Below are 27,730 nucleotides of genomic sequence, written 5' to 3'. Positions count from 1 at the left end.
AGGTATTTGTAGTTGTCCACATATTCTAAGTCAGAACCGTCCAGAGTAGTGATGCTAGTCAGGCGGGAGGGTGCGGGCAGCAAGAAGAGCATGAACTTAGTTTTACCAGCATTTAAAAGCAGTTGGAGGCCACGGAAGGATGTTGTATGGCATTGAAGCTTGTTTGGAGGTTTGTTAGAGCAGTGTCCAAAGAAGGGCCAGAAGTATACAGAATGGTGTCGTCTGCATAGAGGTGGATCAGAGAATCACCAGCAGCAACAGCGACACATGGATATATACAGAGAAAAGAGTCGGCCCGAGAATTGAACCCTGTGGCACGCCCATAGAGACTGTCAGAGGTTTGGACAACAGGTCCTCCGACTTGACACACTGAACTCTATCTGAGAAGTACTTGGTGAACCAGGCGAGGCAGTCATTTGAGATGCCAAGGCTATTGAGTCTGCCAATAAGAATTCGGTACTGAGTAAAGGGTCTGAATACTTATGTAAATGTGATATTTACGTTTTTATTTATAATACATTTCCCAAAAATTCTAAAAACCTATTTTTGCTTTGTCATTATGGGCTATTGTGTGTAGTTTAAAACTATTTAATCCATTTTATAATAAGGCTGTAATGTAACAAAATGTGTAAAAGGTCAAGGGGTCTGTCTGTGTACTTTCAGAATGCACTGTAAGTTAATAGACCAATAACAAAGAGAGTTTCAAACCTCTCTGCCAATAACAGCTCATTTTTAAGTTACAGATACCTCCCATTAGCCTCAACCAATTAGGCCCCTTACGCAGACCACTCACAAACACTCTTAGCTAAATTCTTGCTTGAGAAATAGCTCTTTGCTAAGAAGCTATTTTTGTTTATTTTTGACCATTTTAATAAAATAAAATAAATAACACTAAGGTACTTAATTGTTACCAAGAATTGATTTGATATTGAGATAAAAACGTCTACAATACGCCTTTAACCTGATTTAAAACTGTCTCTATAGCAGCCACATATCACATGATCCCAAGACATAGAAAAAGAGAGAGAATTGTGTCCATTAGGTTATCATAATGAGCAAGCAGACAATTATATATTTGCATTGCTTTTGCCACTCTTTCAAATTCGTCTTTATCAAAGTAAATTATACATTGCCTAAGCAATTAATTATATCTCAAGATCAAAGAGAATATATTTAATTTGCAAAATATTGATCCTCCGGCTAAAATATCCAGGAGAGAGCCTGGATCACACTTGGGAAAATAGCATAACTGCAGGTTAAATTGACATATAACATAGGGTGAATTCAGAAACTGGGGCAGCTTAATCTTGAAGTGTTTATTTCATGGTCTGACAAGAGAAAATCGAAACTATTGTTACTAAGCCCTTGCAGAGAAACCACATGATCAAAATCTCATCAGCTCATTTCTGTGACATCATAGAGTGCAGAGTGAGCTTCAAACTGGAAGCTCACTCCGCAAGCACATGGTAAGATCAGTGACATATCTTTTCTTCTGTTTGGATGTTTAGGTTATAAAACTGTCAGAAATAATTAACTGTGCCAAATTGTGATGTAAATGTGTATACTATGTACTGGTGCATCAAAATACAGAAACAAGTTGCCAATATTGTTTACATTTTGTAATTCAGTCTTTTTTTTGTCCCGCTTTACCAACTATAGCTAGATAAAGTGGGACAACATGGAATACTAAAGCGTGTTGTAAAGTGGGACAGCATGGAGTAGCTAAAGTGTGTTACAAAGTGGGACAACATGGAGTAGCTAAAGCGTGTTGTAAAGTGGGACAACATGGAGTAGCTAAAGTGTGTTGTAAAGTGGGACAACATGGAGTAGCTAAAGTGTGTTGTGAAGTGGGACAGCATGGAGTAGCTAAAGTGTGTTATAAAGTGGGACAACATGGAGTAGCTAAAGTGTGTTGTGAAGTGGGACAGCATGGAGTAGCTAAAGTGTGTTGTAAAGTGGGACAACATGGAGTAGCTAAAGTGTGTTGTAAAGTGGGACAACATGGAGTAGCTAAAGTGTGTTGTAAAGTGGGACAACATGGAGTAGCTAAAGTGTGTTGTAAAGTGGGACAACATGGAGTAGCTAAAGTGTGTTGTAAAGTGGGACAGCATGGAGTAGCTAAAGTGTGTTGTGAAGTGGGACAGCATGGAGTAGCTAAAGTGTGTTGCAAAGTGGGACAGCATGGAGTAGCTAAAGTGTGTTGCAAAGTGGGACAGCATGGAGTAGCACATTTTTTCTTGTAGTACTGTTATTGGTACTGTTATTAGTACTGTTATTGGTACTGTTATTTGAGTGAATTCAGAAAAAGTGTGACGTTTATAAATCACACAAAATTTAATTGAATTGAATTGTCATGTGGTACGATTAGGACTATAATAATGGTGTCCCAGTTTAACCTGCTGTCCCAAGTTATAACCTGCTGTCCCAAGTTATAACCTGCTGTCCCAAGTTATAACCTGCTGTCTCAAGTTATAACCTGCTGTCCCAAGTTATAACCTGCTGTCCCAGTTTAACGTTCTGTCCCAAGTTATAACCTGCTGTCCCAAGTTATAACCTACCAAATGAGAACTGAAAATATGGTTTTGACTCAGTGTACACACATGGGTGTGTCATGCCTCCTGTGAATATGCTTTTTTGTGTGTGTGTGTGATTAGGACACATCTTGAGGATTTCAGAAATGTATCATGTGTTGGGCTAATATGTTGGATAGACTTCGAAAGAGGTTACAGAAGACGAAAATGCAGAGTGTCCCACTTATTCCTAATTCACCCTACAGTATATTGTTTTCTATTTTCATCAACAATATTTTGTTTTTGTTTTCACTTCCCCTTAATACATGCATCGAATTTACACAAGTCGAACCAAATTTGTATTTATTTAAAGCCTATAGACCTCCTGTTCCACTTTTACAAAAAAATATCCAATACTAAATTACTCATACAACAGTACTTGTTAATCACGAAGAGAATAAATACAATTACAATGAAGTGAGTTGTTATTAGTTTAAATAATTCTAATAACAGTTTGACATACTATTTCAAAATTCTATTGTTGTATTTTTATTCGTATAATAACAGACTCAACTCGAGTCCAAAAACTCCTTTATATAAAGATTTAAAAACATCTAACCGACTGGAGAAAAAAAAACATAGCTGTATAATAGTAAGTTAGATAATCACACATTTAAAATCACGGAGTAAAAAACCTACACAGCTAAAAGGGGTGGAAAACAATCTGTTATTTTCGCACGGGTTTAAAAGATAAATAGAAGTCTTCAAATCCTTACCTGAAATTGTGAGAGTCACAAGCCTCTATCCCTCGAGTCACGAGCTCCCACACTCTCAGCCCTCCGCACAGCAACAATCCTCATTTTATACCAATATATAATTAATATTGCATCTTCATTATTTAATCATTTCAAACCCCACGAAATACCCCAGTAGCACACGGGCATTCGTTGTTTAAACAGTTCTAATTAGGACCAAGATCCTGGTAACAGTGCGTCAAAGAAAAGGAAAACAGAAATGATGTGTCTCTTATTGTTATTGTTGCGTGGTGTTGCGTGGTGTTTGACTTTGGTTTATAAATTCAGCACTGATAATCTTTGTTTTCTATATTTATGTGCTATATGATTCCTTTTTAATCGTAGCAGAGCATTGGGAATTCATAAATACAACACGTCAAGATCTCTGTGAAACTCAAGGTTTTACAATGATTTTATTGCCCATCTTTATCTTGAGGCATGATTTATTCAAAGACCACGGAAGAACAAACCCTGAGTCAATATTCCCTTACTCCAACCCCAGAAACGAAAGAGATATTGTATTTAACATAGACTCACACAAATAGCAAAATTACTTTAAGCCTCGGTAAACTTTTTCTTCCTGTCTTTAAATTAAGTGATAATGCTAGGTCTAATTATCTAAAACTGACAAAAACACAAATTAAGCATGTACAATGTAATCAAAATAATCAATTTCTGATTCAACTGAATTTTATAAAATATTCAATGATTTATTCATTTATTTTCAACTTCACACATTTTGTCAAGTGAAATTCAAGAGTGAAGAAAAATACTCACAATATTTCAGTGATACTCCAAACTGTTTTACATGTTCACATCAAAATACGTAATGTCAAAATATAGCAGCTTTCCCATGCCCGTTTGACGTGCCTTAGTTAAAATAGTGACATCTTGAAAATTATTAAAGAAAATCAACTCGTGTTGTGTCATTAATATTGTGAAATGTGATTTTCCTCTTTTGCACACAACTGTGAATTAATTTTTCAACGAAGTTCAGCTAGTTCACAAAGAGAGCATATTCATTTGCAATATGTTTTTTAAGGGGGTGTGTTACACCTATAGAGTGAAAACACATTAATTCCATCCTATACAAGTATGAATCCAAACAGTCCGAGACATACAGTAAACGTGAAAATGTTGGTGTAATTCATTAAATTGTCCAAACAACTAACCGGACTTACGAGCATTCAACAGGACATCTCACATGATAGAGATAGGTCATTTTCTATAGGCCTATTTGTTATAGTTATGTGATTGAAGAGAGTTGTGATATGCAGTCAAGTAAAAGCAACAACAACGAAAACTTAATCCAAGAGACCATGAGCACGACACGTTTCATTCCAATCTACAACAAAAAAAAGTGTGCCTTTTAGAGGACAAAAAAAGTGAACGAGACAACATAATGAACATTTAAATAAATCTATAGAGTCTCGGTTTCTAAATTCCAGTCGGACATGATGAAATGTTGATAGATCCCTGTTATCTCTTCAAAATGTCGTATGTTATGCATAATGTTAATGAACTAATGCACAGCGGAATATTTCATCCTTTTCTGTTTTTGCCGTTGGTTGCAAAACCACACACGAACCACGTTCTTTTTAAGGTCCAGCTTTTCAGCAATTGCAGCAATTTTTTCCGAAGATGGACGGGGCTGGATCGCGAAATAGGCCTCCAACGAGCGCTTCTCAGGTGCGGCTATCGAAGTGCGTTTTCGTTTCCTTTCGTTACCATTAAAAAGGTCTGGCTTGCTGTTTTTCTCCCGGTAAGCAGCCTCGGCCTCCTCGAGCCAGGCTTGGAGGACAGGTTTTAGCGCAATCATATTATTGTGAGAGAGGGTGAGGGACTCAAACCTGCAGATTGTACTCTGGCTGAGAGAGCCCACCCCGGGTATCTTCAGGTTGGCGAGGGCTGAGCCAACGTCCGCCTGCGTCACTCCGAGCTTTATCCTCCTTTGTTTGAACCGCTCAGCAAAGGCTTCCAGCTCCCTAGGATCTGACTCCACGTCGTTGACACACGACATTCCGTTGTGCACAGATAGAGAGTGCGGATGACCCATGGCCATAGCCTGGTGGAGGTGACCCATGGTCTGGAGGTGGTGCTGGTGCGTGGTAATCATAGAGGAATCCGGAGCCCCCATCCCGCTCACTGAGAGACTGGATGAGATGTGATCCAGAAGATCCCCCTCTAAGCTCTGGTTGAGGTGGTGGTGGTGGTGGTGTTGGTGAGAGGTCAGGGTGGAAGGATGGGAGATGGGCACCGTAGAGGAGTTGGAGGTGCAGGGGACACTACTCATGGTATGGTAAGTCACGTCTGGCTTGAAATGGTGACTCTTGCCGTGAGAGACTATGTCAGCAGCCGCCAGAGCTTCCGCGCGTGCCAGTAGACTCTCATCAAAGCCACCGAAGATATTGCCCTGGAGCTGGAAGCAAGAGTGCGCATACTGGAATCAGTGGGGAATTCTGTCAACTCAGGATTCAAATAAATGTTAAGCACAGGGAGAACCCTCCTCAAAGCACAGGTCATAAACATTAATATGAAAGCAGCAGCTTTGCTTGAATAGACGAGATGATGAGAGAGCGAAAGAGAGGGAGGGGGAGGGGTTGTGAGGGAGCGCGAAAGAAAGAACGAGTACGAGAGGGGAGAAAACAAAGTCCTTTCTGATCCACTTAAAACGTTTTAAATTGATATTTGTTCATACATTTGTGCCTCAAATAATTGACTGAGAAACATACCTGCGGGGCAGGCAGACAAACTCTGCGCATGCCTTCCGAACTCGCGTGCAGGCCAGAGTATTTGGGCTCCTGCAGCACAGGGTGCATAGAGAAATGCTGCTTGCCGTTCATGGTCATCATCTTCGATGCGCACTTTGCAGGTAAGTGGCCCTGACATAGAGGCAGGCTCGGTTCTCTGGCTCGTTGCTGTTAGTGAGCTATTTCCATTGGCAGCGCCTCCCGTTCTGCCTCTCTCTCACCCCACCTGCTCCTTTACTCAACTTACAAGTTACAAGTCATGGGAATGGGCTGGGTGCTGTGCGCAAGCGTGATGCACGGTTGAAAGTGAACGCAATTAAATTGCCCATGAAACTAAAAACAATGGGCCTAAGAGGCTCATTATCAGCTATACATAACATGTGATAATAGATTATAAATATGATTAGGCCTATACAATTGTTTGTTCATATTCTCAATAAACTACTCTAGGCCTATATATTTATGCTGCATTAACTTGTGGTTCCAGACGTAATATAATGAACACAGATAATGTGTGCAGTCTATTTTTATTAATTTGTCATGTTTCTTAGCAGTTTTTTCCTCATCAAGGGTAAAACAGGAGCGTGGTTAGCTTCAGCAGCATGGACAGCCCCAGGCTTCTCGAGGCGACAGGTGATTCCCACACAGTTACATGAGGGAACGGTGCTTCAGCCAGTCTTCAACAATCAGAGGGTGTGGCAAATGAATAGCAGACGTGAAATCTAATACCACACAAATTCTATAGCATTAATGAAATTATAAAATGTGTAGATGAAATATACCAATAGATTAATTCCCTTCAATCCAGTCAATGTATGCTTAGAATATGAAACCACTCTTGATTTATGTACAAACATTTTTTCAAGAGGCAAAAAAGAAACAAAGGTAGATCAAAAAGAAACATAAATACATTTTTAAAAATGGTCACATTAAAAAAGAAAATTCCTTAAAAAATGATCGACATTATGTAACGTTATAGGCCTACATTGATTTAAAAATGTATAGATAAAGAACTAGCGTACTTCATACTTTTCAAAAACGAAAGAGCAATCTATAATAAGATTTCTCTTGAAAATATGATTTGGGTAATTTATTAATCCCATGTCTATCTCTCGAGCAATTACTGATAAATAAAAAAAATCATTAAAATGATTAGTTAAGACCTCCCGAGTGGCGCAGCCGTCTAAGGCGTCACTACAGATCCGGGTTCGATACCGGGCTGTGTCTCAGCTGGCCGCGACCGAGAGAACATGAGGCGGCGCATAATTAGCCCAGCGTCGTCCGGGTTAGGGGAGGGTTTGGCAGGCGGGGATGTCCTTGTCCCATCGCGCTCTAGCGACTCCTGTGGCGGGACGGGCGCATGCACGCTCACACAGTCGCCAGGTGTACGGTGTTTCCTCCGACACATAGGTGTGGCTGGCTTCCGGGTTAAGCGAACAGTGTGTCAAGAAGCAGTGCGGCCTGGCGGGTCGTGTTTCGGAGGAAGCATGGCTCTCGACCTTCGCCTCTCTCGAGTCGGTACAGGAGTTGCAGCGATGGGACAAGACTGTAACTACAAATTGTGCAGAAAAAGGGGTAAAAGTACAAAAACATGTAAAAATTGTTTTTTATTAGTAATCAAAAAATATGATCGTCAAAATTATTCTAAAACTGCAGCCTTCCCATGGGCTCACATAGCACCAGGCTAAAGCCAAAAGTATGTTAGTTGAATCTGGACTGACTGAAATAGTGATCACTTTAATGCTGCCCATCCAAAACGACATAGACTTGTTATTTACAGGTATTCCTGATCTTAATCCTTCCCATCATTGCATTGGGATAGGGTCAGTTCAAGATTATCAACGTTGGCCAAATCTGATTACAGGATCTTGTAGATAAGGCACCTACAGTACACACAACAGCAATATTGGCTGCATTTAATTGGAGCAGGTCAGGACAGGGCCTTGCTCTGGTCTCCCTCCCCATGCAGGAGAACAGAGCACCTGTCCTCAGTGCATTAGATCTCATGTGGCAGGCTGAATGCCTCTCCCAGCAGTAGAAAGAGGAGCCAGGCAGGCCAGTGACACAGCGCTTCCATCTGATCCTGGCCACCTCTCCTCTGGTTCCTCAGACAGTGAATAATTCAGCAGCATGGTGGCAGGCATCCATTACCACGTTGGCATGTCCTTATTCATTATAGAGATTAAAACAGGCAAGGTCTTTTCTCACCACTGGACCTGTTGAGTGAGTGAGTGAGAGAGAGAGAGAGAGAGAGAGAGAGAGAGAGAGAGAGAGAGAGAGAGAGAGAGAGAGAGAGAGAGAGAGAGAGAGAGAGAGAGAGAGAGAGAGAGAGAGAGAGAGAGAGAGAGAGAGAGAGAGAGAGAGAGAGAGAGAGAGAGAGAGAGAGAGAGAGAGAGAGAGAGAGAGAGAGAGAGAGAGAGAGAGAGAGAGAGAGAGAGAGAGAGAGAGAGAGAGAGAGAGAGAGAGAGAGAGAGAGAGAGAGAGAGAGAGAGAGAGAGAGAGAGAGAGAGAGAGAGAGAGAGAGAGAGAGAGAGAGAGAGAGAGAGAGAGAGAGAGAGAGAGAGAGAGAGAGAGAGAGAGAGAGAGAGAGAGAGAGAGAGAGAGAGTCTCACCCTACTAGAATCCGAAGTCAAATGTCTACTGTTTGCTGATGATCTGGTGCTTCTGTCACCAACCAAGGAGGGCCTACAGCAGCACCTAGATCTTCTGCACAGATTCTGTCAGACCTGGGCCCTGACAGTAAATCTCAGTAAGACCAAAATAATGGTGTTCCAAAAAAGGTCCAGTCACCAGGACCACAAATTCCATCTAGACACCGTTGCCCTAGAGCACACAAAAAACTATACATACCTCGGCCTAAACATCAGCACCACAGGTAACTTCCACAAAGCTGTGAACGATCTGAGAGACAAGGCAAGAAGGGCCTTCTATGCCATCAAAAGGAACATAAATTTCAACATACCAATTAGGATCTGGCTAAAAATACTTGAATCAGTCATAGAGCCCATTGCCCTTTATGGTTGTGAGGTCTGGGGTCCGCTTACCAACCAAGATTTCACAAAATGGGACAAACACCAAATTGAGACTCTGCATGCAGAATTCTGCAAAAATATCCTCCGTGTACAACGTAGAACACCAAATAATGCATGCAGAGCAGAATTAGGCCGATACCCACTAATTATCAAAATCCAGAAAAGAGCCGTTAAATTCTACAACCACCTAAAAGGAAGCGATTCCCAAACCTTCCATAACAAAGCCATCACCTACAGAGAGATGAACCTGGAGAAGAGTCCCCTAAGCAAGCTGGTCCTAGGGCTCTGTTCACAAACACAAACACACCCCACAGAGCCCCAGGACAACAGCACAATTAGACCCAACCAAATCATGAGAAAACAAAAAGAGAATTACTTGACACATTGGAAAGAATTAACAAAAAAACAGAGCAAACTAGAATGCTATTTGGCCCTAAACAGAGAGTACACAGTGGCAGAATACCTGACCACTGTGACTGACCCAAACTTAAGGAAAGCTTTGACTATGTACAGACTCAGTGAGCATAGCCTTGCTATTGAGAAAGGCCGCCGTAGGCAGACATGGCTCTCAAGAGAAGACAGGCTATGTGCACACTGCCCACAAAATGAGGTGGAAACTGAGCTGCACTTCCTAACCTCCTGCCCAATGTATGACCATATTAGAGAGACATATTTCCCTCAGATTACACAGATCCACAAAGAATTCGAAAACAAATCCAATTTTGATAAACTCCCATATCTACTGGGTGAAATTCCACAGTGTGCCATCACAGCAGCAAGATTTGTGACCTGTTGCCACAAGAAAAGGGCAACCAGTGAAGAACAAACACCACTGTAAATACAACCCATATTTATGTTTATTTATTTTAACTTGTGTGCTTTAACCATTTGTACATTGTTACAACACTGCATATATATAATATGACATTTGTAATGTCTTTATTGTTTTGAAACTTCTGTATGTGTAATGTTTACTGTTCATTTTTATTGTTTATTTGACTTTTGTATATTACCTACCTCACTTGCTTTGGCAATGTTAACACATGTTTCCCATGCCAATAAAGCCCCTTGAATTGAATTGAAATTGAGAGAGAGAGAGAGAGAGAGAGAGAGAGAGAGAGAGAGAGAGAGAGAGAGAGAGAGAGAGAGAGAGAGAGAGAGAGAGAAAAAACATCTTGGCAGGGTAGACTTTTTGTATACTGTGCAGTAGGCCTATACTTTAAAGGAAGTCCGACTCATTGCCCAGCTGGGCTGCAAAGATGTTCAGAGAGGAGAAACAAACTATGTCATGTATTATTCCATTCAATATTTTACCCCGAATTAAGTATAATGTCCTTCTCTCTCTTATTCTTAGACTTCTTAATAACAGTATGTATAATTCAGTGGTCATTGTGGTGGATTGTTGGCTTGTCATCTGTGTGCATTCCCATTCTGAAGATTGCATCTGACATGTTTTATGGATTTGTTTGTATCAAGATGTGACAGCAGCACTCATCTCCCTAGCCTGTGTACAGCTCCAAAGGTTTCCTTCACCAAATGACCCCCCAATTGTCTGTCTCCACTTTGGGATCTGTGGCGCGTGCACGTAGTGCTCATCACCAGGGCGACCGGGGTTTCGAGGACGACGAGTGGCTGTGGTTGACATTTCGTCCCACGGGTAACCCAACAGCGCTTGCATTAAATCAAATAGACTCTTGAGTGTTTTTCACTTCACTTCCTAAAGTAAGGAATGTTCATGCATTATTTATCAACATTTGAATATGTCAAAGTCACTGAAGCCAATTTAAGTTCCTCTCCGTGTTGGAATTCTGTTTTGGTGGGTGGGATGGGTGCCATGGCAGAAGCCCACCCGAGAATGACCCTGTTTTCCCATCAGCATACAAATAAAACTACGTGCCGGTACACTCCAGCATTTTGGGCTTGAGATCAAATGTTTCATGAGGTAACAGTACAGAATGTTACCTTTTATTTGAGGATATTCTCATACATCTGATTTACCGTTAATAAATGAAAGCACTTTATATATCTAGTACCCCGATTTGAAGATGTCACAAGTACTTGGACAAATTTTACTTCGTGTATTCAAGTTGGAGAAAGTTTAGTATTTTGTCCCATATTTCTTGCACACAATGACCACATCAAGCTTGTAACTACAAACTTGTTCGATGCATTTATAGCTTGTTTCGGATTGTTTTCTCCAATAGGAAGTGAATGGTGAATAATGTATCGTGTCATTTGGGAGTGACTTTTGTCAACACTTTTACACGAATGCGGATGCTACCATAATTATGGATAATCATGAACGAGCGGTGAAAAAGTTAAGACAATAGTAAAGGAATGACAACACAGGTTTTGAAGGTAATATTCTTCTGGAATGTTCTCCCACCCAGGTAGAAATTTGAAAGCATTTCTTTTTGTTGTTGCTTGTGTCTAATTCAAATTGTTTATATTTTGTATTTTGTTTCTCTTCCAAGCACCCCATTCCTCCATCTTTATTGGTAAAAGCAAACATGCTAGTGAGTTAGAAATCCATTTTACAAACAGAATAAATCAAAAATACATCCACATCCCGCAAATATAAACAGTAACAAATCCCAAAATGATTCTTCCAATAAATGGGTTCCATTTTACACTACGATGTCACAGTAGCATCCACATTGCAGTATAAACAAGTGTAGAAGTTTCTCAAAGCAATTTCTGAAATCCCACTTTAATATGTAATAATCCTGTCATTAGATCTGTCCTTTACTGACATGTTCAAGAAAAGGACTGTTCATAAAAGCACATAGCAAACAAGTGTGAGGGTACTGTGCAGTGAAAAAGAACATCTTATTCTTTAGCCTTTTCCTTCTGGTCTCAAATTTCAATTGGCATTTTATTTATTTCCAAAACTAAATATGTTGCCACCTGATATAAGTGTCATGCTGATGTCTGTTAGATGGTAACACCAAGCCTCACTGATGTAGATGAAGCAAAGCCTAGGAGTCCAAGAGTAAGCCTCCCACTTTCCACATGTCTCTAATCTAACTCTTTCAATAGGACTGCAAAATGAACAGGGATCAAAATCTGGTAGGGGCTACGGCAACATAAAACTGTTTTTCTTTGCACTTAACGTTGAATTAGATGGTCTAGTCTTGAGTTAGAGACCTTGACCAAATATGAAAGAAGAATGCTCTAGAGTTCAGTATCTATAGATCAGCAGCAGCTATACAGGATTCATTTTTCCTCTCCTGACAAAATGTAAATACAGTATGTAAGGACAAATAATACACACCTTTTTTCAAGTATACACATTCAAAAGAGTATGTTACTTTGCTCATTTCAGAGCCACCAACACAATGCTTCTTGACTTGCAGTGAGTTCTCACTCATTAACACTAAGTGCCTCACATCGAATGGATTAAACTGCTGCCGAATATTGCTACTGTAAAATAAGATCAGAAACTGTGCATGGTTTACTTGTCAGCTCTCAAAACCATGCAGCTAAATCCTGGCAGACATGAGCTGGTAAGAATGTGTTGTGAAGTGACGCCACAAGGGTTGGTTTAACACAAACCTACCTTAAGTAGGGACATTAAGTACTCTTGCTTGAAAATAAAAATGGGACCTCTTTTCCTGACACAATTTCAACATTCATTCAAATGACACACTGAAAAAATAACAAAGTAATTCCTATTGCAAGAAAAATAACAAATCTCGTAAAAATGCAGCCTTCTGATTATGCAAGGCAAAATTATATATAAAACCAAATGCTCAGTATACATTCAAACACCATTGTCTACAGATCTCCAACAAGTTTGACAATAGATGAAGACATCCTCATCCAAAGATATCTTTGGTCTCAGATGACAGAAGAGATGACTCGGAAACAGAGAAAATAGAGTTGTTATACACCATCTCAAAAGTGCGTCACATTAGTCTTGGTGTTCATATGTGCATAAAGTGGCACCACACATTTAGTCGACAACAAAATACTCAGTGGAATATCAAGTGTCTCTCTTTGAATCCAAGATGGAGGCTGTATCTCATTTACATTTCAACAGGGGACGCTGATGCCTTCTGTAAACGTAGCTGTGACAGAGTAGCCATCCCTGGACCTTGAGCCTCGTAATTATAGACAACATCAGCCAAATAAGAGAGGATGAAACCATAGCTTAAATATTTATAAAAATACCTATTCACAGTAGTCATAAATGTTGTACTGATATTATCTGGTAACCACATCGAAACAGTTATTTATAACGGTTTAGATTTATCTCAGCAAAAGTGAGATTTTAATAATTATTCAGATGTTTCAAGAGAAAACAGTCGGCCCTTTCAAGCTTCACACGTATCATTAAAGTATAGACTTTGTCTCATATTAGTCCTTACTTCTTCAGTCTCAAAATACTGGAAGCTGGTCTAAAAAAACCTAAAGAAGTGATTTCTGTCAAATCAGCTTGAATTAGTTTAAAAAATATATCAAAGTCCTTCCCACGAAAAAGTGTGACGTTCGTATTGCCTTCATCGCCTCCATGAACGACTCTCATACTCGTCATCCTCATCGTCATCTTCCTCCTCTTCCTCCATAAGCAAGTAGGGGCTGACCTCCTGGAGGAATCACATGAAATAATAATCTTTAGATCAAGCGGTTCATTGAGTGATGATTTTACATGGTTTTCCAAAATGCTATAATAAAACAGGAAATAAGGAGAGAAGTACAGTAACTTACCGCATTGACCTCTTCCTTCGAGTCCTCCTCCTCAGGTTCTGTGGATACGGATGGTGTCTTCGGCTTGAACCATGAAATCTGTAGAACGCGACCTTTGAACTTTGCTCCTTGGTTTGCAGCCTATAACGTGAAAATGATCATGAATGGTAAAATTCAATTAAAACTTGAAAACTTTCTCAGTTATAAAGGCATCAAAATGTTACTGTGTGCATGCCATCTGCATGACATACATTCTCCGCGTCGCTCCGGGTCTTGAACGTCATGACAACACTGGTAGCGTCCTGATCACGGAGCTCCTCTATCTCACCAAATTTCTGTGACAAAGACGAGATTACAGAAACAGCCGTAAGTACCGGTAGAAACTCCTTTACACATCTCTCTGGTGGAAGCACTGTTTTTACAACTATAATGATTCATGCTTTGTCCCACTTGAGTTCTAGCACAGACTTTTCAATATTCAAATAAGACACTTTGGGAAAATTATACGACTAGCTGGATTTGATAAGGGTGTATTTTCTTACCACAAAGTGAGGCATCAGTTCCTCCTTCTCTTCCTGTGTGACTCCCAGGATAGCGATGGCTCGGGGCCTGTGGTCCACCACCATGTGATTGCCCCCTCTGCCACCTCCTCTGTGTCCCCGTCCCCTGCCCCTTCCTCGGCCCCTGCCCCTGATACCTGCTGCGTCGCCCACCTTCCCACGCCCGGTTGGTATCAGGCCCAACCGGGTGGCCTGGGGGAAACACAGTCAACAAGGTCATCAGATCCACAGCTAACTTCCATTTCTCAACAACACACAGCACGAGGTGCCAGCTGACACTATAAGGTGATGCCACAGATCCACATGTGGAACCAAGACAGCTGGCCGTGTCACCAGACCCCAAACCAAGGTGGTGGAGATGGTGCTACCTGGCATGTCCTCACCAAACAGTGCCAGGCAGCAGCGTCAGTATCCAGGAAGAAAATATAGTGCTACTGAGAACCAGTGTTCCCACAGGCTTGGTATCCATATTTAATGTGTCCAAGGGAACATGTACCAGCAGACTGACTGGTGGCCCTGATGGCTTGGAGCAGAGCACCAACACTCCTCCTCCTCCTAATTGTCATCCCTCCACTTTCTTACAAGGAACACAATCTCAAACTTTAATGACATCAGATGCATCAATGTAGGATCTCTGTTTGGTTAGGATTCATTAGTGGGTGTCCTCTGGGCTTGGTAAGTGCCTGCAGTTTAATGTGCAGAAGAGGGGTAAAGCCATGCATATTTCATGGAGGCTAATTTAAGCACACCATGCTTGAAAAGCCATGCAGAGGGCTGTTGTTAACAAAAATACATTTCTTGTTTCCAGCCTGATCCTCTGACATCAAGGATGACATAATGTGACTAGCGACAGACAGAACAGCTGTGGGACAAGGCATATGTTCACATCCAAGGTGATGCCTTTCTGCTCACTTCAGACCATTCTTGTAAAGGTTGCATTTTAACCAACAGTACACGTGTTCTGGATATGCCCAGGCTGCCACTCCTCCTTTAGTATGTCAGAAGACTGCCACATTCCAGACATGATCATTAATGCTAGAGCGCACTTCCCAAATTATGGATGCCCTGTGTACCCACCTCAACCTGCAGCTGACCCAGTCTCCTCTTCAGGTCGGTCGTGTCCTCTCCAGAACTCATCTTCTTGTGGAAATCAAGCTCTGCATCCAGAAGCTCCTTTTGTGCCTGAGGGAGAGGAGAGCACCATTGATATTATTTTGGGATTTCCACAATGCATGCGCCATAGAAATAGAATGAATACTCCAATTTGGTATTAGACAGAATGTTCTGGCCCACTGCCGTGGGGGAAAACAACCTGAGGTTACCTTGGTTACCCCACAGCAAAAACTTTACCCTTTTCAAAACACAATGTTCTTGTTGTCTGCTTGTTATAGTCAATTGCAAAAAAACATGTAGGAAAAGTACAACATGTCTAAAGATTACTTTCAACATTGCCTGCTCCAGAGTGTTCTCACTACTTAAAAATATTTAATATTTTAGGGCTTCCCTCATGCCCCCTTTAAATGAAGCTAGTAGCCACATGAGGGCTCTTCTGGCAGGCTTCCCTACATGCAGGTCAGATTTTTGACCAGGTTACATGTATATTGAACACCACATCTTTGTCATGTTTTGTTATTTCTGTAGAACCTAACATAAAAAAATAGACAATAAAGTTGACTCTTTTACAATGGGGGTTAATGGGAAAGAATTATTGGTTCCCCCAATTTGTGGGCGTGGTCAAAGGGAATTCCTTCTTATGACGTAAATATTTACATTTAAGTCATTTAGCAGACGCTCTTATCCAGAGCGACTTACAAATTAGACTCAGAAGGGGCTTGGAGCCTCTAAAGCCCAGTTTCAATTGGAACTTTGAAGTCAACCCAGGTTGGGCTGGCCTTGGTGGGCTAGCTCGAATTGCGTTTCCAGTGCCTCCGGGAATTAGAAATGTCATTTTGCTAGGTAGCCAATTTGTGACTGTGCAGGTGGCTTCGCTAATGTTGCTAGCTATCTAGCACCCCATACTCCTGCCAGTGCCAGAATCATAGCCATGTATTTAAGTTGCTAACGCTAGCAAAACGGTTAGTGTCGTCGCTAGCATAACAGGCTAGCTAGCTTAATTCCTACCTTGCTTGCCGTGACATTGGTTATTAGCTAGCTAGCTAACCAAGCAAACCAGACGACATGTTTGATATGTAGCTAGATTTTAATATGACCTGGCCGGATACAATTCCTGTTATCTCAAGTTAGCTTGCTAGCTTGTTTCAACTGATTTGCTAGCTAACGTTTGGTAGCTAGCATTAGAAGGCTGACTGTTCTTGTAAAAGTTTGTGTAGCGCCAAAATTAAGGATCCAGCTACGGTGGTAATTTGTGTAATGTCTGACTGTTACAATACTGCTTGTCCATGTGCTAGCTAACAGCAACAAGCCCAGACGAGCTAGCTAAATGTGTCAGCATCCAGCAGTGATTAGCTGGTGGTTGCATAGTAACGTCGTCACCAGTTGTGAAACTGGGCTGCGCTGGCCCGGGTTTCCCCCGACCCAGCTCGAATTTGAGAATTCCATTCGAGCCAGCTCAAATTTGCCCTAATTTTAAGTGCCAGTGGACACAGTGCTTAACCCTGACAATTTGACTGGTAAACTCATGGGTTTACAATGGCTGCCTGGTATTGTGATGCAATCATTTCCATGTTAATGTAAAATGTTCATTCAAATTATGATCAAGCGCATGCAAAGGAATGTATTTTTTGTCATGTCAGTTGAGTTGATTCAACAAATCACAGAATATGATATGGTAGGTAGACCTACATCTGTCTTAGTCTTGGACTGAGCCGTGTTGGCTGTGGAATGGGAGGCTGGGTTCATCTCGTTTTGAAGCTGGGAGATCTTGTCGGTCAGATCCTTCAAAGTCTTCATAATGTTGGCCCTCTCCTCTGGCTTCAATGTGGCCCTGTTCTTTTCAAGTCTGTTGATCAGAGCCTATAGGAGGGAGGACATGAGATTAACTGACTAATCAAGACGAGCAGGGTATCCAGGACAACACCCAGGGTCTCTTGGTCTAGAGGTGTCCTTGTTTTGATAGTGACAACACGATGATGATCACAGAATGTGGTTTATTTGCGACTAAAAGGAAAGGTGGTGATGGTGGCATCCTTTAAATTAAGTCGGAAGTTTACATACACCTTAGCCAAAATACATTCAAACTCAGTTTCACAATTCCTGACATTTAATCCTAGTAAAAATTCCCATTCTGAGGTCAGTTAGGATCACCACTATTTTAATTATGTGAAATGTCAGAATAATAGTAGAGAATGATTTCAGCTTTTATTTATTTCATCACATTCCCAGTGGGTCAGAAGTTTACATACACTCAATTAGTATTTGGTAGCATTGCCTTTAAATTGTTTAACTTGGGTCAAACGTTTTGGGTAGCCTTTCACAAGCTTCCCACAATAAGTTAGGTGAATTTTGGCCCATTCTGACAGAGCTGTTGTAACTGAGTCAGGTTTGTAGGCCTCCTTGCTCGAACACACTTTTTCAGTTCTGCCCACACATTTTCTATAGGATTGAGGCCACTCCAATACCTTGACTTTGTTGTCCTTAAGCCATTTTGCCACAACTTCGGGAGTATGCTTGGGGTCATTGTCCATTTGGAAGTCCCATTTGCGACCAAGCTTTAACTTCCTGACTGATGTCTTGAGATGTTGCTTCAATATATCCACATAATTTTCCTTCCTTATGATGCCATTTATTTTGTGAAGTGCACCAGTCCCTCCTGCAGCAAAGCACCCCCACAACATGATGCTGCACCCCCGTGTTTCACCGTTGGAATGGTGTTCTTCGGCTTGCAAGCATCCCCTCAAACAGTTCTATTTTTGTTTCATCAGACCAGAGGACATTTCTCCAAAAAGTACAATCTTTGTCCCCATGTGCAGTTGCAAACCGTAGTCTGGCTTTTTTGTGGCGGTTTTGGAGCAGTGGCTTATTCCTTGCTGAGCGGCCTTTCAGGGTATGTCGATATAGGACTCGTTTTACTGTGGATATAGATACTTTTGTACCCAATTCCTCCAGCATCTTCACAAGGTCCTTTGCTGTTGTTCTGGGATCGATTTGCACTTTTAGCACCAAAGTACGTTCATCTCTAGGAGACAGAACACGTCTCCTTCCTGAGCGCTATGACGGCTGCGTGGTCCCATGGTGTTTATACTTGTGTACTATTGTTTGTAAAGATGATTGTGGTACCTTCAGGTGTTTGGAAATGTCTCCCAAGAATGAACCAGACTTGTGGAGGTCTACATTTTTTTTCCTGAGGTCTTGGCTGATTTCTTTAGATTTTCCCATGATGTCAAGCAAAGTGGCACTGAATTTGAAGGTAGGCCTTGAAATACATCCACATGTACACCTCCAATTGACTCAAATGATGGCAATTAGCCTATCAGAAGCTTCTAAAGCCATGACATCATTTTCTGGAATTTTCCAAGCTGTTTAAAGGCACAGTCAACTTAGTGTATGCCAACTTCTCACCCACTGGAATTGTGATACAGGGATTTATAAGTTAAATAATCTGTCTGTAAACAATTCTTGGAAAAATGACTTGTGTCATGCACAAAGTAGATGTCCTAACCAACTTGCCAAAATTATAGTTTGTTAACAAGACAATGACTCCAACCTAAGTGTATGTAAACTTCCGACTTCAACTGTATGTAGTATAAGCAACCATCTTACCTTTTGACATTCAATCTGCTTCTCCAGCATCTCCTGCTTCTTTTTCCTCATGTCCTGCTGCAACTTCAATGTCTCCTGAAACAAGAATAAAGCAAACAATTATTTACAGTGTAATTTTGATTTGTGTATAAAAGGTATTGACTGACTATGAAAGTCATTCAAAATGCAGACGGCAAAAATTACTTGCCTGCTTCTTTTTCAAGATCTCCTGTGCTTCAAGTGCTTTGGCAGTTTTACCAAGTGACTTGGACGCTCCCTTGTGGACTGTGGAGCTGTAGGGCCCCTTCTGAAGGGCCACAGAAGTAGAGAAGAGTGCCTAGGACAGGAAGAGACAGACCCTTTGATTACTACCTTACCCCTGTGTCAATCTACTCTCTTTGCCATCATACAACACCATGCTGTAGCTCTGCATAGGGGCACTCTCAGACCATAGGAGCTGACGGCTTACCGCTGCAGGGTCTGCGCTGGGGTGCAGGATATCCAGTTTGCCTCCAGCCACAGCTCCAACACCAAGGCCATGTTTGGACACCGTCTTATTATTCAGCACATAGGCCCCGGGATTGTGTTGCTTGATTACCTGCTGGTTTATACAGAGATACATAAGAGTCATGAAAGAAATGTTGATCACATCTAACCTGGAACTTTGAACTTCTCCATTCAAAATCAAAACTACTGTTCGAATGAATAAATGCGTGGCCAGCTAAAAAGGTTTTAGCAGTAGTGAGAAGTGCTCTGTCCACCTTATGAACACTGGGGTGCTGCTGCCCCATAGCAGAGCTCTGTCCATGTCCGTCCCCCTGGCCCTGACCCATGCCCTGTCCCTGCTGGGTGTTGGCCTCACGGTGCCAGTACACACGGATGAAGCGGTTGTTGAGCACCGCCTCAGTGCTGGAGATGGCCTGCCGTGCCTCCTCGTTGGCTGTGTACTGGATCAGCGCTGCCTCGGGATCGCCACCAAATACCACCTATTGGAGGAGACAGGTCAGAAAGTAGTAAACGGGAAGGCCAGAAGTTATGTCCCTGATCACCATCCAAAGTAAAATGCATGTACACACCCTAACATTTATTGATCTAAGACTCATTGTTTAGTGGTACACATGGTTTCAAGGTATTGTCAGATTTCTTACCTGAATGTTTACGATGGTACCAAACTTGCTAAAGTGCTCATTCAATTTGGTGATGTTGTTGAGATCTCGGGGGATTTTGCGAACTTCAAGCTTAGTGTTGACGTAGTGATTCTTCTTGGGGAAGCCCCCGTGTTGGGGCTTGTTGTTGGGGAAGTTGAGCTGGTTGTTGGCCTGGTAGTTGGGCCTGGAAGAGAATGAGTTATTCTTCTTACTTTTTTTTTTTTAATAGGTATTTTCTTAAAACTGTACTGTTGGTTAAGGGCTTGTAAATAAGCATTTCACTGTAAGTATTCGGCACATGTGACAAATACAATGTTCTTACTTGTCCATCCAGGGTTTTTTGGGCAGTGGACCCTCTGTGGGCCCCAGGGGCCTCTTCCTACTCTCATGCTCTGTGCTGCTGTAGCGACACACACTGCTGGGGACACTGGCCACCGCCGGCTCTGTCTGGATCACGATGTTAGCCGCTGGGACAGGAGAAACACATCGTCATTCATAATGACAGCTCGAATCTGGACCGCTGTATCTGGATGACACTGAGGGTACGTAAAGGCAGGATTCATACACATTTTGACAGATGCTATTGTGACTTTTCACCAAATTCCCATGACCAACAATTGGTGTAGTCTACGTACGTATAAAAAAAAAAAAGCATGAATGTGGATTGGACGCTGAGTAACTGCTCTCTGATCCTATGTACCATCTCCTGTCGTTGTGCAAGGCACTTAAACACCACAAAGTAGAATACCTGTTAGGCAACTGTATATATAAAAAAAAAAAAAATGTGGTCAACACTCAGTCTGGAGAGCTACTTCGTGAGCAGGCTTTGATCCAGCCCTGCTCAAACACAGAGTCGGCTTTATCAAGGTTTGGTTGAGCAGCTCATTTCTAAAATGTGGGTAGTTAAAGGGGGACTGGAATAAAAGCCTGGAGGATGGTTATCCACCCTTTATGTAAAACATTGCAACATTACATTAGCTCATTCAAAAATATCAAAGGTCAAATGGCTATGGTAGTGGGGCTGGGCGATATGGAAAAAGACCATATTTTTCAAATGTTATGTTTTTGAATAATAAAGGTTGTAAATATGCTTTGAGTATCTTGGTCTGCGGTTGTCAGGCCGGTTGGACTTACTGCCAAATTCTCTCAAATTACATTTGTAGAGAAATTAACATTTTAATTCTCTGGCAACAGCTCTGGTGGACATTCCTGCAGTCAGAATGCCAATTGCACACTCCCTCAACTTGAGACATGTGTGGCGTGACAAAACGGGACATTTTAAAGTAGCCCTTTATTGTCCCCAGCACAAGCTACACCTGTGTAATGATCATGCTGTTTAACCAGCTTCTTGATATACCACACCTGTCAGGTGGATGGATTATCTTGGCAAAGGAGAAATGCTCACTAACAGGGATATAAACAAATTTGGGCTCAAAATATGAGCGAAATAAGCTTTTTGTGCTTATGGAGAATTTCTGGGATTTTTATTTCAGCTCATGAAACATGGGACCAGCACTTTACATGTTGCATTTATATTCTTGTTCAGTTGAAATGTATTGAACATGAATTAATTTGCCCAAGTTTATCGTAAGACATGAATAGAATGCATCAGTGATTCGCATTTCCTGCAACTTTCTGAAGAGGCAACAAGAATGCCACTGTGTCTGTGTGGTGCACACCTCTACCACTGTGTGTAGCGATTAGCGATGATGCTAGCTAATGAAAACAATCTTCTGGTTGATGGAAAGGCTTTCCCAAAAACCTTCTCAATTAAATGCTAACTACAAACGTTAGGATATAATTGCATAATTTCACAAGGCCCTATACTTACCTGGCAGAATTTGATCAGGATTATGTTAAATCAGTCCAGTGGGTATTTGTTTTGAAAACTCTACCATCACATGGGCGCTACAAAAAACACTGCTAAACAGCCTCTTGGATAGGTGCACAATTCAATTACAGTAACTACACTCCAAAATCTAATATTTTACCCTGACCTCAAAAGTGGTCTACGGATGTGATTTAAGATTTGCTGTGGACTTAGAACATCCAATTTATTTTTGGAAAAATCTAAATGGAATCAGGTAAAAAAAAAAAAAAAAAAAGATTTCATAGCACCCTAAATACAGAAGTCCTCATGTTTACTATAGGGTAGGATCAGAAAGAAAGCCCAAACTAAACCACCAAAGTAAGACCCACATGTGATACCTCTGGATCCCTGGCCATCCCCGGAAGTGAGGCCGATCAGGTTGGGCCTCTGGGTCTGGATGCGGGGGATGAACTGCCTGTACTGGGGCCGGCCGGCTGCTGTCATGCCTGGAGACTCTGGGTTGTAACCCTCTGGGTCATAATTATCTGGCAATACAAGGGAGAACAGACAAACATCATTACAAGAAGTCAGTGTTGACCCAAATAGGGCTATCCATCACAACACCTACTTTAACTATATGGCTACACTACAGGGAGAAAAAAAATACAGTTCTAGTATTGAACTCAATATTATAGTCTGCTTTTGCTCTATAATGTTCAATGGCTTGGGACTCAATAATGCATGCACTAAACTAGAGCAACTAAAAATAATATTTCAATTGAGAGTAGTGAAACGCACCCCATTTTAATTTCCTCTCTTATGTGGGCAGGACTACTAAAATAGAGTTTTTGCACTGTCTAATGTGCAGCTTACAGGAACAGTGGACTTTAGTTCATCAACAGTGCAACCCTCTGGTCAAAAGATGCTACTGCACCCTAAAGAAACAACGAGATCATGCAGGCCAGGCAGTAGCACAAAAACAAAACTAACACCCCAACTCAAAAAGGAAATAATTTGCAACACATGAATGAACCATGTGAACATAAATACTTTAAGACAACAGCATTTCTTCCTCACTACAGTCAAACAATACCATTTGCTTCACATGGATTTGAAAGTCAGTGTATGTCAAAGAAAACAAACGGACAAAAATGTGAACAATATGGGAGCTATGCTCAAAAAAGTACCACTTTGCCAAGCTTATTGAGAAAAGCATAGCTGCTTACATTCTGACTGAGAATATTGGGGGTGTAGAGAGACAGAAGAGGGAGGTGGTGGTGGTAGAGGAAGAGGAGGAAGTCCCACTCCAGGCGGTCCTAGAGAGGACGCAGAACTCGTCCCTGAGTGGTTGGGAGTTTCTATCCCACTTGATGGTATCAATGGGGGCCCTATGGGAGATACAATTACAAGCTGAACCCAGTAAATAATAGACACTGGTCATTTACTTAATAAACCCCTAAACAGAATAGGCTAGGTAAAGTACTGCAGACATAAACATTAAGTATAGGGTGAGTACTAGTGAGGGTAAGACAACAAAGACAGCTGTTTCCCTGAGGTGTGTTTCTATGTAGCACAACAGAGTCCTTATAACATGCCATTTCTCCATGGAACAGGCAAGCCTTGAACAGGGAAACAGCTTTCTTCTCATTGATACAAACACACATCCATGCATCCTAAAATGACTCATCCATAGAACTTGTCTTTATATCTGTGCCATTGTAGCATCTGTGACAGCATGGGCAGTGCCATTGAGGCTACAACCCATAGGAATCCCCACCTAGTTGACTACTTTAAAAATGGTGCAATGTCCACGCTAAAACGGGTTATATCCATGATGAGTCCTCCATCTCTAGGCTCTCACCACATCAGGAACTAAAGCTAGGGCCCTGGGTTTTTCTTAATCACGTGGCCTGACCAGGAAAAACTCTTGGCCTTAGCCTATGTCAAACAATGACTGGTGAGCATTCCGGGTTCAGTGTTGAGTTCCTAATTGGAGAAACATAACATTACTCACCAGGAGGCGGCATAGGGAAGATGCCCGGTGGGGGCGGCTGGCCGTGGGGGGGCATTGGCATCCTGATGGCCGGGGGTGGCTGGCCGTGGGGGGGCATGACCATGCGGGACGGTGGAGGCATGCCAGGTGGAGGAAACGGAATCATGGCGGGCAGCGTGACGTCGTCCACGATCAGAGGATCATTGCCGTGGTCAAAGGGACAGAGGTCACCACGCACACAGAAACCTTTTTCTGTGGAAGACGGAGACTGATCAAAATTCCATTCAAAAGATATACGAATGGCTTTCTTACTGTAAATGCGCTCAGCAAGATGCTTGCCAATAATAGCTTTAAAAAAATGTAATATAGAAATATCAGCCCAAATGAGATTATCGGTTTGGCAACATTGACACTTTTTGTTTACAGTTCCTGACAAGATCCAGGCTCTTCTCTGAACCCTCAAGGTGGGGTGGAGTGAAATATCATTGCTGTTGAGACTGTTGGATGAATATAAACAGTGTCCCTCAGGGGAAGGATGTTCAACTTGGGTCATTAGCGCAGCTTTAAACCAGGCAAACACCCTACTGAGGGTTGGAATACCACACAACCGATTGCATTTAATCCATAAATAAAACACAATCGACTGGTATTTTACTAAATATTTGTACAATTTGATTAGAGTAGACATAAGCTTATATGAACCCTGAAGCACACAATGATTAGAAGGCCATGCGAGGCCACCTGCTTCCATATTCAACATCCGTTTACACGTTTTTGCAAGTACATACATTACATTAGAACTTATTTTGATTATGGGTAAGTTAGTCTTGTGCCTTTCATTCACAAAAAAAGATAAGAGCTGTTTAGCTACATAATATATATATATTTTTTTAACTGGTTGTTCTTGTAAAAGAGAACGTGTCCTCAATGACTTACCTGGCAAAAATAAAACCCAGATATTGTTGCTAGATTCACAGCAAATCTGTAACATCTCAAATCATAATATAGACCAGAGTGAAATTAGACCATTTTAGTTAGCCCTTACCGTCATAGTCACGGCAGCGGTGCTTGACTGAAGTGCCCTTGTTGAACGGCTTGCCCTCCCTGTGATTAGAGTAGTAATTAGACCAGCTCTCTGTAGTGCTGTCGGGCAGGTGAGCGGGTGCTACCACGGTAACAGAGTTGGGGACTGCTTGGCCCCCGGAGGAGGGAAATGGGTGCTGCTGGGGGGTAGGTAGGAGGGGCGGAGGGTGCTGGTGCTGTTGGGTTACCAGGGACCCAGAGGTGGAGTTGAAACTCTCAGGCTCCTTTCTCTCCACTTCAAACTTTGACCTGTAATCTGTTTAACATACACAGACACACAGAAAAGCTTGAACCTAAAAGGACACAAATTGCAACATAACCCAGGAAAAAAATACCCCCTTTAGGAAACATTCTCACCACAGAGGGCATTTAAGGATCCCCCAGTAAAAGTCCAGTCAATACGCTAATGTCTTTTGTTTGTTCTTAGCAAAGATTTCTTTTCAACCTTTCAGGTTAAACATTTGAAGTAAAGCAAATATCCATGTCCGCGCCCCTGTGAGTCTCACCTCTCCCTCGGCTGTGCTCCTTGTCCCTGCTCTTGCCTCGGCTCCCACTTCGGCTCCTGCTGCGACTGTAGCTGCGCCCACGAGAGTTGCCTCCGTGCCGGTCATGCCTCTCCCGGTGGGAATCGGTGCTTTTACCGTGGCGGTCCATGTCACGCCGCTTGCGGTCATCTCGTCTGCGGTCACCACGTCCCCTGTGTGGTCAGGCATGTAGGTTGGTCATTTAGCAGCACTTTTTATACAGCACTGGAACTCAAGGAGTTTCCTGTCTTTGTGGTAATCTGTACTATTGATGTGACTAGCATTTCAACAACAATAACTAAATTGTGTCAAAGGTGCAGTCCATTAGACTCAAGGGCCTAATCAAACTAACATCTTGACCCCAGAGAGCTTCATCACTGTCATGAGAAGAACTCTTGAGAACACCAGGAAACAACAAACATATAGATTCCAGCCTCACCTTGATTCGTTTAAGTCAGAGCGGTTTCTCAGTGGACTTCTCCGCCTCCTGTTATCCCCCCTATCCTCTTCTACATTTTCAGCCTGAAGAAAACAACAATAGTTAGCTAGGTATATCCCCACTATCAAAGACTGCGACATAATACGACAGAGGAAGCTCAAAAAAAGCCCTTACCTCCACAGCCTCCTGTTTTAACACAGGGAGTTTGGGCTCCTCTTTGGGAACTTCCTTAGGAGGTGGATTCCCCAAGTAGTTTTTGGTGGTCAAACATTCAAAGAGCTTATCAACAAAACCAGTGGTTTCTGCAATAGGGAAAGCATCGAGGCATAAGACTTTTATAAATATTTCACAGTCAGTCTACTACATGTTTACACAACGAAAATACTAACGTTAGTTGGTGAGATGCAAACCAACACTGACATTAAGGAGTTACGTAGCCTACCTTTTTGTAAAAAGACATCCAGTTGATCTGCACAAAGTGCTTTCAACTCTTTCTCAGGTTTGTCCTTCTTTACCAAAGCCACAACATAGTTGGCTAAAGCAGAGGGGTCCGCCTCACATCTGCAAACGCAAACATTATCCATATTACTCAACAGGGTTTGCATAGTTCCCAACCAGAGGTACTAGGATACCTGTGGGTACTTTCCCTATCCACATGGGGTACTTTAGAAGACCACAGGATACTTGTAAAATGCCCATGTGGGGTACTCCGGGCAGGACAAAATTCAGTTGGTGGTGCAGTAACCGAAAAAGGTTGGGAAACACTGCATTAGACAATATCTAGCTAGAATCATTCATTTGTAACCAAGAGAGTTGTAATGAAAAAGTTGAGGTTTTTAAGGCAGAAGGTTAGACCCTAATCTCGTGCTACATAACACATATGCTACAAATGACAACACACACGTAGTTACATAAACTTGGATGACATGCTTCTTAACTGGCTTAGTTAGCTGGTTGGCTAAATGCTAGACGTCACTGCTAGCACTGTCTAAGGCCGGGTAGATGCAGCTAACTTAGCCACTACATGTATGATAGGATGTTAAACAAACTAGGAGTAGACTAAGTAGTTACCCATTCATCACAAGCCAAACGTGCTGTGCAGCCATTCATATAAATAATTCACCTTGATTGGGACGATGTTGATTCAGTTGAGCAAGCTAGCTTTTAGTTAGCTGGCCAAGTTAACTACTGTAACGTTAGCTACTTAATTAGTTAGCTAAATTGCGGCAGCGACCGCAAAACACATCTAAAATGTTATAATCAGATTAGTGTCTGCAATTTACCCAACAAATCCGATATGCAGAATGTGTAACGTCGCATAATTGACAGAACAAACGTGAAATGTGTATTTTTATTGCCATATAACAAGTTAACGTTAGCGGTGGCGTAGCTAGTGCTAACTCGTGCAATCTAGCTAAATGTCATTTCAATTAATCAACACTCACATTGGCTCCAGGAGTTTTGCCAGCCAAGACTTCAAAGCTTCCACATTTTCTATGATCATCATGAAAACGACTTAACAATACTGACTACAAGTTCAATGTGCGTTGTGGTATTCCTCCTTTCATCGTCTATAAATGTATATTAGGCTTAGCTAGGCCTTCAATAGTCACTCCACTTGCAGGTCGGACGAATTGCTTTACGTTCAAACACAGGCATGGCAACTTAACTGGCAATGTCGTAAACCGATCAGCTGGCCA

At 41.9% G+C, this 27,730-nt stretch overlaps 2 protein-coding genes across 7 annotated transcripts; both read right to left on the bottom strand.

Annotated features, from left to right (window-relative positions):
* Positions 1 to 3,698: 3,698 nt before the first annotated feature.
* Positions 3,699 to 6,252, bottom strand: LOC139537793 (POU domain, class 4, transcription factor 3-like). Its single transcript, XM_071339585.1, has 2 exons — positions 6,037 to 6,252; positions 3,699 to 5,723 (listed from the first exon to the last, which is right to left on the bottom strand). Exons 1-2 carry the CDS (start codon positions 6,154 to 6,156, stop codon positions 4,827 to 4,829), a joined length of 1,017 nt encoding a protein of 338 aa, XP_071195686.1. The 5' UTR covers positions 6,157 to 6,252; the 3' UTR covers positions 3,699 to 4,826.
* A 5,184-nt stretch (positions 6,253 to 11,436) lies between these two features.
* LOC139537791 (RNA-binding protein 27-like) lies at positions 11,437 to 27,714 on the bottom strand. Of its 6 annotated transcripts, none has more exons than XM_071339582.1 (21): positions 27,476 to 27,714; positions 26,473 to 26,591; positions 26,205 to 26,332; positions 26,031 to 26,113; positions 25,574 to 25,764; positions 25,030 to 25,323; positions 24,006 to 24,236; positions 23,218 to 23,379; positions 22,381 to 22,536; positions 20,504 to 20,648; positions 20,182 to 20,365; positions 19,795 to 20,019; positions 19,503 to 19,634; positions 19,242 to 19,370; positions 19,055 to 19,129; positions 17,138 to 17,308; positions 15,413 to 15,517; positions 14,318 to 14,527; positions 14,027 to 14,110; positions 13,806 to 13,916; positions 11,437 to 13,675 (listed from the first exon to the last, which is right to left on the bottom strand). In XM_071339582.1, the coding sequence occupies exons 1-21, from the start codon at positions 27,535 to 27,537 to the stop codon at positions 13,589 to 13,591; spliced, it is 3,084 nt and encodes a 1,027-aa protein (XP_071195683.1). In that variant the 5' UTR covers positions 27,538 to 27,714; the 3' UTR covers positions 11,437 to 13,588. The 6 variants fall into 6 exon arrangements, with proteins under 6 accessions (XP_071195683.1, XP_071195680.1, XP_071195681.1 ...); XM_071339579.1 differs by having other exon boundaries at positions 13,797 to 13,916; positions 27,476 to 27,713; XM_071339580.1 differs by having other exon boundaries at positions 13,797 to 13,916; positions 19,503 to 19,631; positions 27,476 to 27,713.
* Between the last annotated feature and the right edge of the window lie 16 nt (positions 27,715 to 27,730).

Source organism: Salvelinus alpinus, chromosome 13, assembly GCF_045679555.1.
Source record: "Salvelinus alpinus chromosome 13, SLU_Salpinus.1, whole genome shotgun sequence".
Classification (NCBI taxonomy): domain Eukaryota; kingdom Metazoa; phylum Chordata; class Actinopteri; order Salmoniformes; family Salmonidae; genus Salvelinus; species Salvelinus alpinus.
The sequence above is the reverse complement of the archived record's forward strand: the minus strand, read 5'-3'. Positions and strand labels throughout refer to the sequence as shown.

What these genes read in the sequence shown, in the direction of transcription:
- LOC139537793 (XM_071339585.1), bottom strand. Translation starts at nt 6,156, where the DNA reads ATGATGACCATGAACGGCAAGCAGCATTTCTCTATGCACCCTGTGCTG. An exon ending in TTTGTCTGCCTGCCCCGCAG is followed by an intron (nt 5,724 to 6,036) that starts GTATGTTTCTCA and finishes TCTTGCTTCCAG; the next exon opens with CTCCAGGGCAATATCTTCGG.
- LOC139537791 (XM_071339579.1), bottom strand. Translation starts at nt 27,537, where the DNA reads ATGATGATCATAGAAAATGTGGAAGCTTTGAAGTCTTGGCTGGCAAAA. An exon ending in TAAAACAGGAGGCTGTGGAG is followed by an intron (nt 26,114 to 26,204) that starts GTAAGGGCTTTT and finishes TGTTTTCTTCAG; the next exon opens with GCTGAAAATGTAGAAGAGGA. An exon ending in AAAAAACCCTGGATGGACAA is followed by an intron (nt 20,366 to 20,503) that starts GTAAGAACATTG and finishes ATTCTCTTCCAG; the next exon opens with GCCCAACTACCAGGCCAACA.